The 11,710-nt window shown below is 36.6% G+C and overlaps 1 protein-coding gene across 4 annotated transcripts in view; it reads left to right on the plus strand.

The window, feature by feature from the left end:
• Window positions 1-11,710, plus strand: part of LOC145492274 (run domain Beclin-1-interacting and cysteine-rich domain-containing protein-like) — a 58,479-nt gene that overhangs the window by 46,105 nt on the left and 664 nt on the right. The window contains exons 10-18 of one of the 4 annotated variants that reach the window (XM_081471671.1): window positions 1,814-1,878; window positions 2,096-2,213; window positions 3,175-3,295; window positions 3,370-3,431; window positions 3,538-3,616; window positions 3,993-4,067; window positions 5,369-5,462; window positions 9,001-9,073; window positions 9,899-11,710. The exon at window positions 9,899-11,710 is cut by the window's right edge and continues 664 nt beyond it. In XM_081471671.1, the coding sequence (XP_081327797.1) occupies window positions 1,814-1,878; window positions 2,096-2,213; window positions 3,175-3,295; window positions 3,370-3,431; window positions 3,538-3,616; window positions 3,993-4,067; window positions 5,369-5,462; window positions 9,001-9,073; window positions 9,899-10,025 (814 nt within the window). In that variant the 3' untranslated portion in view covers window positions 10,026-11,710. Of the gene's footprint in view, window positions 1-1,813; window positions 1,879-2,095; window positions 2,214-3,174; window positions 3,296-3,369; window positions 3,432-3,537; window positions 3,617-3,992; window positions 4,068-5,368; window positions 9,074-9,898 lie in introns of those variants that run through there. The other 3 variants (XR_014049968.1, XR_014049969.1, XR_014049967.1) reach the window with 3 other exon arrangements.

Genomic DNA, 11,710 nt, shown 5'->3' on the forward strand with positions numbered 1-11,710 from the left:
TTTACTTTATCCAGCATTATGCTTGCATTTTAGACCTGTTTGGTTTAGCAGTGGATTTCTTCGCGCACTAAAACAAGTGACGTGAGGCAGGCCAAAAGGGCCTTTTGTTTTTTGTAGTTGGTGTATAATTTCCTAGCTGCAATGTGTGGTGAGGCAGGGGGGATCTATTTGTATTATTCAAGAGATATAAATGTGCATTATATCTGATGTAACTTCATATTGCAGAGTGTAATATGTGGCACTTATCCAAGCCATCTACATAGGTAACATGTAGTAGTCATTCAAGTCTCCTAGTCAGCTTGAGAGTTGCCTACACTCAATAGTCATTCAGTGTAATTTGAACAGTGTGAGAGTGTGCACTTGACAGACAAAAATAACTTGGCATACCTTTCTCAACACAAAATTATATATCTTATTATGCCTTGTCAATTCCAAATGTCAAATAAACCGTTATGTTCAGTACTAGTTTTAGGAATGCGTGGTCAAGACAACATAATTATCTAAAATAAATCAGCATGGCTGATTATTTCAGGCATCGAACTTGAAGTCTGAAAGATGGCCAAGCTTGTAAATAGCCAACTGGTTTCCTCCTGCCAGTTGGGTTTTTAGCCTTGTTAAGTTTGATTTGAATCATTTGTTTCCAACCTTTAAGTACTTGTCTCACTAGCCTTTGCACTATAAATACTGACTAAGAGTAAATTCCTCTATATGCTACATGTACTTAGTATATATATATTTATTTATTTATCTAGGAGTAACTGCATCCTGTACATTTATCCTGGTACATTTACCATTATTCATAGTACAAGAAAACTGTAACAATGCTCATAGATACGTACAGGAACGTTCTCAAAACTTCAAATCTAGCACGTTCAGTGTTGTTAATAGAGGGAAAAATATGGAGAAAAAAAGGTGGCTATCGTTGTGCCTAATGGTTTGTGTTAGGTTCGCAAGGTATTGTGGTAAAATGTACAGCTGCCATCTTTTGTTCGATGTAGGATTTTTTTTATTTAACTGATTTTCTATTCGTTTGTGTAATTATTTATTTTTTATTTATTTATCCAATTACATTGTGTGAGTCTATTCTTTAGATCAATTCTTTGGATTCCATATTTTGCACCATATGTACAGCTACCAGTATATATGTACTTTGGCATTGCTTTTGAGTAACATACACAGTGTTCTGGGTCATTTGTTTTTTAAAATACCGCTTAGTCGTGTGGTCTGAGCATGGCCAAACCAAACTTTCTTACCAGTTCTAGGAACGAATAATTATTATGATTAGTGTCATGTCGAAGAATGTACTGAAATATTGAAACAAAAACATGATAGCCATTCCCACTATGTAGCTTTGGGCTTTACACTCCAATAAGCAGTCTTGAATCATTGACAAGCCAAGAGAGGAGATCAAGTCTTATTACGTATCATATTATGTATTTTTTGGCAAAAAACAAAGTAAATATGTCAGAAAAGGCAAACAACCACGAGAACCTTTAGACCAAGGATGGAAACCAACACCAAAGTCAACACACTTATGATGCCGCTGGTTTGTTATAGTGATTCCAGTAACGTTTTGGTGACTTGAAACATATAACACAGAGCTTCACAATTACTGCATCATTACTGGAAGCCAGCACACCTTTATTATAGACTGCTCAATTTTGATAATTAAATTGCTATGTGATAAGGTTTAGTCAGAGTTCAATCTTAATGTGTAACATGTTTTCAATTAGGAAAAATTCTTAATTGAAAATGTGCTTTGACTTTTTCTTCAATCTTTTTTTATTTTATTTTTGTGTGATATTGTTTTCAGGAGGAAAGCACTTATGGCCCAGCAAAACTTTAGGTGTGCTGGTTGTGGTATGGCAGTTGCTCCAGGTGAGTTTCTTTGGCTCTGTTTAATGGTAGTGTCTATTATTAACCCTCCAGTAGTAATCTGGGGTTATCTGTTACCCAGCAAGATTATTTAGGTTTCAAAGATCGGTATATATATGCTACTTGTCACTGAACCTCTTTATGTCTTGATGTTTGTGTATTCTGTCTGTCTTAGTCTTTATGTACATATATCTTGAAGTAAAACCTTTTTTCCCTTTAGATTACATAAAGCGATTTCGGTATTGTCACTACCTGGGGAAGTATTTTTGTAGCACTTGTCACAGTAACGTTTTGGAAGTCATTCCAGCTAGAGTGGTCAGGAAATGGGACTTCACCAAGTATCCTTGCACAAATGATGAATAGTTTAACAATTAAGAATTAACATTAACTAACCATAACCAATACAGAATTACAAGGAAATTAATAGTCAAAGCCATTAAAGAGGTAACTGAAAATAGTGGAAAGTTTATGTTGGTCGGTGTTAGACAATTTTAAGAAAAAAAAAAATCATTGTTGAAATGGAAACTGGATAGGCGAAATATGTGTAGTTGTCGAATTCGTGTTGTTGCTGCATTGTAGCAGTATTATCAATTCCATATTTTTACAGTAACTGTCTAATTTCTGGCGCGCTGATTGGCTCATTTTTATCATCAGTAAGAGTGCAGACGGATGAAATTTTAATTTATGCAAGCTTTCAAGTTCAGCTGTTAGCTGTCAAACTGTCAACTTTTTAACCAATGAGATTTTATGGACTTTTTTAAGTAGCCAATTAAAAAGCGAGAAGAGCTATAGACAAAGTTCGCGTCATTTTGAATAAAATTTACTTATCTTTGTTTACGGCAAGTTTACAGCGTCTTTTCCCCTCATTTATTCCCGGCATTTGACCATTTTGGGGTCTTGTTATTGTAAAAAACAAATTGAAGTCAGATTTTTATGCGTCTGTCCTCTTATTGATGATAAATTTTGTCAACATTGTCAAAGTTTACTGCAGAACCACTTGCCTGCGGCTCGTGGTTGCTCAGCCACTTTGACAATGTTATGATGCAATTTATCATCAATTAGAGGACAGACACATCAAAACTGGCGTCAATTTGTTAATTGGAAGTTGAAAATGTGCGTATGTGTGGCGTCACGTGTCTGTTTGTGTATGAATTATGTATGTCTACAAAACATTGTATGTAACTCTTCAAATCAATGAAAATAATACCGAGCAAACAGCTCACCTTTTAGACTACAGCATAGTTTACATCATTTATTTTCTAATATTCTAGTCAGGTTTATTCCTTAACTTTCCTTCAGATATGAGGTTTCAAACTTTGCAAGAGATTTATTAAACAAGATACACTTTGACCCTTTGTTCAACCTCATGGATCTTAATCCCTCTTTATATAAGCGCTTTCGTGTTTTGGAAGGATTAAAGGTAATATTTTGAATTTCTATTGATTAGTGGTTAGTTGCAAGTTTTTCAGAATCTACTGTGTATCATCTTTGCAGGACATCCGAAGGAGACTTCATTTCCTTAAATCCTTCATTCAGACGTGTCGAAAAGCAAATGAGTAAGTAGTTATTCAGTTGCCCTGACTGAACCTTGCTTGTCAAAATTATAAACGTTATACTCGTGACGTTTTCTGTTCTTTAAAGAGAATGTTTTCTTTTTTATAGATTAGCAGAAGAGTTTAATAAGTTGCCAGATCATATCTGTAGGGAAGCACATCTTTATTCCATTCACGACCTTTTGCAGGTGACACTGTGCATTGTGTCCTACTTGTATATATGTTTTTACTGTAAAATTTAGGAACTACATTGACAGCATTGACAGTAGAACACTGATATTTTCAGGCGTTCTTTTTCTTTTAACATTCCGCTCGTTTTGATGTCATTTGAGGTGATATCAAGGTGATATCAGCATTGTTAAACAGACTCAAAACACCTCAAAAATGAATCCTTTTATAAAATGTTATTGTTGACGTACCACTCAAGCATTTTACATGTTGAATAGGATGGCCAAAACCAATGATGCAAATATTTTAACATTCTAACATATAACAAATTCTAGTCGGCATCATAAATTATGCCATGATATTCACTTCACTGATTTTGTCTTCTGTGTCCTGCAGGCCCATAATGGTGATCTGCTCCTTTTTCTGAGGAAGCTAGCAATAGAATCCTTGAATCATATCAACCACTGTCAGGTATGCCATCAAATGTTGTAGCAGCTCATCCAAACTTATCAACTGATTGGCTGTGCCTGGAAAATGTTGTTATTATCATTATTAAACAAAAGTAATGTAAGGGTATTGTAGTTGACTTTAATCCTCGCATGCTAGGAGTCGTTGTGGTCACGCTTGAAATTCCTTAGAGTATATTGATACCATCTTAACTGTAGATGGTAATGTACTGTCAAGAGTAGGTTAGGGAGTGTACTGGCACCAATTCCAGGACTGGACTTTTTAAAAAACTCATCAAGGAACTATTTTTTTTGCATAGAGCACAAAAACATCCAAAAACAATAGCAGAACGTCGTCGACGGGTGTAGCACTTGATTAAGGTGGCAGCAAATTGCTGCCATTCTGTCTTTTGCTCCAGTCCAGCTAAGAAATCCTGACTCTCTGTTAACTTTCTGGATGCTTCGGGTTAAAATCCTACAAACTGACGAGCATAATTATTCTAGATAAGTTAGTATAGGTAATGGTATGAATACTGGTGCAATTCAGCACTTACGCTGTGAGTGATATTTGAAAATTCTCTCAAAATTGCACGAGCCTTTAGACGAGTACAACTTGAAAGAATTTCCAAATATCGCGAGTAGTGGAAGTCCTTAATTGCTCGAGCGTTTATGCAATTACTCATTTGTTATGTGACTGAGAAAATTGCGAACACGTGGGCGTTAATTTGCACTACATTGCAATTTAAGAATTAACGATAAATTTGCCTGCTCTCAGTCAATCACATTAAAGTAATTTTCTCAGCCATATAATAACAAGATTAACTTCTGTGCAGTTGAGCTAGTTGAATTTCTGCCAACTAAGCATAGTTATCAAGATTCTTTTCGCATCATCCAAGTCACCTTTTCAGTATGGTGCAATATCTGTAGAATACAGTGTTATTCTTGGCTGAGGTCGGCTATCCATTTGGCAGACCCCACCTACTGATGATGATATCATTATATGTTCTTAATACCTCTTACTGTGAACTGAATTCGAGGTCCGTGCGGTAAGTTATGGTCCAGGTTTGCCCTTTTAATTTATGCCCTAAACTTTATTTATGGCCGTAGCAGTGAAGGATGCAGGGCATAAATCGAAGCGTGAATACATAACCCGTCCCCACTCTATGAAGGGGTTGATCCCATGCGGGAGAGAGTCCAGAATAACTTAAATGTGCATAAAATATGAATACGAGGAGGCGTTTCCAGTGGTTTAAGTATGGCAAATAAATAAATGAATAAATAAGTAACGTTTATATTATTTTACCTTCTTCATTTTACTGCATATAGCTGTGTCTTGCGAAAGGATTTATTTGTGAATATTGCAAGAATGGAGATGATGTCATCTTTCCTTTTCAACTTAACAGAGTAGTACAGTGTTCAGGTTTGTTGTTCGACATTTCATAACTTTGACATCAACTTACTGTGCTAGAAATTAATTTCAGAGATCTTAGCATGATTTAATTGGTGTTTTGTCTAAGAACTCCACTGGCAAAAACTTGCAAACCACATCTTGTCAGTCCAGCTAAGATCCTACTCTTGCCTCCTTCAACTAAGTCTCCTAAATGTTGTTTTTGCCAATGTTTATCACCAAGACAAGATGAAGGGTAAAGGAATTAGTCTCACTTAAAAGGCCTCATTTCCAAGACAATTCCTCTCAAGTTATATTTAGATCATTCCCAGGTAATCCTATGCCGCGGATTTTGCTCGCGTCGACAATCTAAGCGGCCTTGCGGCTTGCAAGCATTTTAATCCTCCACGAAAACATCCAGGCAACGCGCGTGTTAACATTATCCGCAGCGGGGATAACTGGGTACATGGTCCAACTCGAGAGGGATTGCTTTAGAATTTTAAAGTATTTCTTACCCTTCATCCTGCGTTGATTGGTTTCAGTTTGTTTGCCCGCAGGTTGCTTTGAAATTAGTTAAAGAATCATGAAATAGACATCTCAAATGAGCTTTAATGACGCAGGCAAAACAAAAGGAAACATGTACAACTTGGGGTATTGGTATTTCAACCTATCCAGTGGTAGTACCATCAGTAGTGGAAAGCTTCATGTATGGCAACGTTGACTGTAACTTGGCATATTCAAAAACAACATGTGTAGTAGATGATTACCATATACAGTCCGGAATATCCCGATAAATTAGGACAGTCATGACGTCATGAAGCTATTGTTAGCAGGGAAAATGGCGGACCTTTTATCCGGACCAAGAAAATATGTTGTTTCCAGTCTCGCATAGAGTCTGGCCAGCATTATCAAGGACTTTTTCCGACCAAACGTTGAGAAGGACAATAAGCGGCCATTTTGGTAGTGGGAGAACGTTGACTGTCTTCTAATCATTGAGTTTTTTTGGTGTCAAGCGACGATGTAGACGCGATTTTGTGGCCAAATATTAAGGTTAGTAAAGTGTACGCGTTATTTTCTAGTATTCACGTATTTTTCATTGAGCTGTGTATATTTTTTTACTGGTTCTAGTGTTGTTAAAGTTTCATCATGCCAAATTACACGGTTGTAAACTCTCTTTGAATTTGAGGCGTTACAAGTGTACCTGAACCGCTGTTGTTATAAGGCTTAAGTAATGCATCGTTCCTTCATTTTTATGACAGTTGTTTTCAATTTCTCTCTCTTAAGTACATGGAAGAGCATACTCGACTGCTCGAGGCACTTTGCCGAATTTTTGGGGGAAAAACAAAGGGAAAAGAGAGGAAATAAGACGTCGCTAAGTACGCGGACGAAATTAAACATATTTGGGAGGTCTCTGTTTTGGTGGATTCACCGAATGTGCACCCCAGTTTATCACTGGAGAGCCAGCAGCCTGTTGAAAACCACCTACAGCACAGAAGTGGCAGCGAAACATACAGGCCAGGGGTACTGCAGTGATTCCCTGTAAATGGATGCTATCAGTATCCCAAGGAATGGCACAAAAGGTAAAGAGATTGTTTGTGCTCATTTACCAGACGTTGAGGGCCATGTAAACATGTAAGTTAAGGTTTGTAGGGTGCATTGCACTCTTTTTTTTTGGCATTTCTTAAAAACTATACACGCTGCAGCTGCTCCTGGTAGATGATGATTCTTTTCACCTCCCCATGAAGTTTGAATGTACCAGAAAGTAATGTTTTTGCAAAATAATTTTTATGAAGGCAAAGACTAAAAAGGTACGAGAGTTTAGAATGTAGTGTCGAGTGTTGAACATTACTAATTGTGAAACCAATGCAAAACATTAATTGGTTGTGAACAGGAAACATATCAGTTTGGTTAAGAATATGTAATAAAAAATAGAAAATATAAGAGTTATCAGACCACTTGAGGGCAATCTCTTATTTAGTGAGACTAATGTGGTAACTACATTCAAAATAAATTCATATGTTAAAACGAAAAATACATTTGTAATAATATTGACATCTGTAAGCAATGTAATAATCTTCTAAGTGCTTGTGATTTGTTTCAGGTCCTGCATTCTGCTAAGAGGCAAATTCAAGGTCGAGAGTACCTAAAGAGTGAATAAAATAAAATGGATTTCACTTTCAAGACTGAATTTGTTTTGTAAACTTTAAATAAACATATAATAAAACCTTGGGACATGTGGATGGATTGTGAATACTCCCTTGTCAACCTGTCCAGGAATTATATTTTGATATTTTTGGGTAAATAACTTGTGAAAGTCAGCAATTATATGTAAGTTTTCATAATTTAAATGTGGAAATCAGACATGATATCTTTTAGCACAGTAACAAATAGATACAAGAAATATTTGAAATAAATACCAAAATGGAGAAATTTCAGATTTACAAAGAATATATTAACAGAATTTTTAACTATCCTTGCATCTGACAACACTAAAATTTTGGATACATTTTTTCTAGCTTAGTTTATTTTATATAAAAGAACGAGAATTTCTCACTCGTATGCGTTATTGAAAATTCTGTTTTAATGATGATTTCATTTCCTCGATTTAGCCAAAACGTATAACATTTTGGACATCTACAATTTATCTTTGCTGGCATATAAGAACATGCGCGTGCTGTCGATTTCGGCCCGATAATCCCTAGATAGGAGGAAAGCCTCAATTCTCATATCGATCATTTCTGTGCTTAGAAAAAGGCAGAGTAAAGATGATTACCGATTGTACGGTCTCTTTCCAAAGAATGATAACAGCAGCTCGTTAAACGTGGCCCGCATTACGTTGTGGTGCTTCCTTCGGTCCGAGGATAATCGTTATCTGGGCAGAATTGTCTGTGACATGGAACGCGAACACAAACTTTCCTTTTATTTTATAATTTGGACAGTATTTAACTCAATTCGAGATAAATATATACCCCCTGAAGGCCCGCATTCATGGCATTGGAAAGTATTCGCGACTCTCTTTATCCGCCATCTTGAATCTCTTGGTTTGTTGTGAAACACAACACTCCAATCAAAACACGCATTCTCATTGGTTGAAACGTGAGTTTCGTGACATCACAGATGTCCTAATTTATCGGGATATTCCGGACTGATATATGGTTATCATCTGACAATAAATCCTGACAAATCTCGGGCAATGTAAATCCCGAAAGCCATAATTCTTTGAAATTTTTTTCTGCCTTTATTGGCTAAACAACTAAATCCTGTAGTGTCTTTTGGAAAGCTAGATAGCAAATATAACATAATATTTGGTAAAAAAGTAAATGTAGACGTATGTGTCCAGCTTGCGTGCTACCGTTTTACGGTATTGATTTTAAATAGTAACTTACAAATCGAGTTAAAAATTATAAAAAGTGTAATATTGTTTTTACTTTCCTATATTAGTGCAATAATCTACCGTCCTAGATTTACTGCAGCTAGTTTTAAAATAAACGAAAACTCCCTTAGCTCTTAGACTTTTTTCGTCAAGTTGCCATAGGAATTTTTTCGATTGTGTTATCCCTTGCTTTTATAGGGTGCCATGCGTCATTTCACAAGGATTGTTTTGTTGAAGGAAAATGTCCTAAGTGCGAGAGAATACGTATAAGGTATACTTATCTATAGAATACCTCTGACTACTTTGTCAATCTTTCTTGGTATACTATCCACATTTGGTATAAATCTACTAGCGCTCTCTCACGAATGCTGATTGGCTACGCTGCTCAGTATTCTGTTGTAGATAGTGAGTAGCCTAGCAGTGTGCGGTTGTTAACAAAATGACGACCGCTTCTTGGTGTTTTCGAATTGTTTATGCTTAAACAATTAGATTATTCACTCTTGATCTCTGTGCGTGACAGAAATCGAGAGTGCTTAATCCAGTTGTTTTAGTTGTTCTTAGGAGAGAGACTTTATTAAACCTTGTATTGCCATCTCGCTTATTCAACCTGTAATTGGTATAACATTTGCAATTGGCCGTGCTGCACTGAAATGATTTCCTCCCAAACGCACCAAACTTAAAACTGTCCTGCGACGAATCCCTCGTGATCCTTTTTCCTTTGCCGTTTGCACTGTTTAAATAACTTGTACTGTAGACAAGGTAATCGGGTTTTGAACAAGCTTCAGTTAAATAAGTTTAGTTTGAAGAAGTTCTTTTTTCATTGCCGCTCAATGTTTGGTCAAGTACACTGAATAAATTTTTTCATGGTCTTAAAGAAATGAACAGCTAACTGTCGGAATTCATATATCTTGCCGTGAAACTGAAAATTAGGTTGCATTGAAGTATATTGGTATCAGAGCTGTAAGAATTTGTATTGGTAACCGCATGAAGGCCAGTGCAATTAAGGGTTTGCACTTCGAGTGAGACTAGAAAATTCTCTCAACATTTTGATTTTCCGCATTCGTTTCATGGCATGTGCTGTTTTTTTACTCATCAGAAAACAGTTACTGAGTCAATCAGTCTCTCCAGAGGAAGAATGCAGCACAGAAAATGGCTCAGCTGATTTTAACAGCACGAAAACAACCCAGCAGATCTTGGTTGGAGAGAAAGTATTAAACATTTAAACGATTTAGAACACAAAAAGGGCTTAGGCGGATCAAAATAAAAGTGAATAATTAATTCAGTGCTAACCTGCGATCATGTAGGGAGGGAGGGAGGGTATGATCGCAGGTTAATTCACTGACCCAGAAGTAACTGTAATGTTTATATTACTAGCGTCCTAACTGAAGAGAAGCCGGAGTTTCTTGTATGTTAGTACGGTTAAACCTCACTTCATCGGCCACGCTGAAACAGAATTAACTGCATCCCCGAGTGAGGATCAGTCATAGTTAAGTGTATGGCGGTCCAGTACGATCAGCGCCGTAGTAACCTTATAACTTTCACAACAATAACATTACATGTAAAGAATTTTGTAGTAATACATACAACACATGACGTACTTCATTGAATATGCACCCTTCCCTTAAAATAACGTACGAGAAGGCCACAATTCGAAATAGGTAAAAGTGAACGAAGAGAAGAGCCACTGGTTTTCTGGAGATAATATAATTGTGCCAAATTATGGCTCGTGAGGGCTTGAAAGGGGTCCAGGCTGTTTCCAGAGGACTTTCAACATGAATTGGATTCCATTCAGTGCTCTTACCATTATTAGTATTTGCTTGGAGGGAAAAATTCTTTTACGTTAAAAATTTGAATATAACCAGAATCCGTTCGATTTAAATTCCGAAAATAAGCCCGGGGCTTATATTTTTGAGACCGATCATTTTTGGAGGGGGGTTTTATTAGGATGAGAATAAGAGGGAAATTTGTGTTAACTGTCTGGGCTGATCATTAGAGGGAAATTTGTGTTAACTGTCTGAGCTGTTCATTAGGGGGAAATTTGTGTTGGTAATTTTTCCATGTGCGAACGGTAATATAAGGGGGATAACTAGAAATTTTATAACAACGTTATCCCTCTGAGCGTGCGAACTTCGAAGACAACAGCATCCTATTAGGCGCCGACCGGGAGGGGATTTGGGTTCAGTTTGGGAAAAGTTCATTACGTTGCAGATACTTTGGCAATTGTTCACCCCAGTGATTCAATGTGAGGAATCGTTCTTTTATAGATAAGAACGTTTGATCATAATGGTATTTGGTCTATGTTGTGTTTGACGGCAATTCCCAATCGTAATTTTCGCAAGGCCTTAGTACAGAGGGGCTTATTTTCGGAATTTTCGTACATAATTTCTTGTACCCGGCCAGAATTTTTCAGGCTTTACATCGAACGTAGAACGAGAATTTTAAGCACCGTATCTTAAGCTTTATTTTGTTTCCTAATCGTAGGCTAGCGGTTGTATCCTGCACAGAAGTTGTAAATTTGCGAACTTTACTTCGTTCTTTTATTTCGTATAGAGCCACGTGGCCTATTGAATGCTAAGTTCTCATTATCGGTATGTCAACAGAACTAGGAAAAGAATAAGAGTATTTTTTGTTCATATACATTGCCAATACATTTCCGTACTTAATCTTGAGTAACTTATAGACCTTGATCAGTCTGACATCTGGGCCTGGTTGTTCGAAAGCCCATTAACTTTAACCCAGGATTAAACGTTAACTAAGGTAATATTTTTTCTTGTTTAAAAATGTTTTTCACCTCTTTTGGTGTAGTTTGAGATTACTACAGCTCAAAACTCAAGGGCAAACAATATAAACAGAACACCTCACCAAAAAGTTACAAAACTGAAATCAAAATTCTCGTTAATCCTGGGAT

The sequence above is a fragment of the Orbicella franksi genome, chromosome 7 (assembly GCF_964199315.1).
Source record: "Orbicella franksi chromosome 7, jaOrbFran1.1, whole genome shotgun sequence".
Lineage (NCBI taxonomy): Eukaryota > Metazoa > Cnidaria > Anthozoa > Scleractinia > Merulinidae > Orbicella > Orbicella franksi.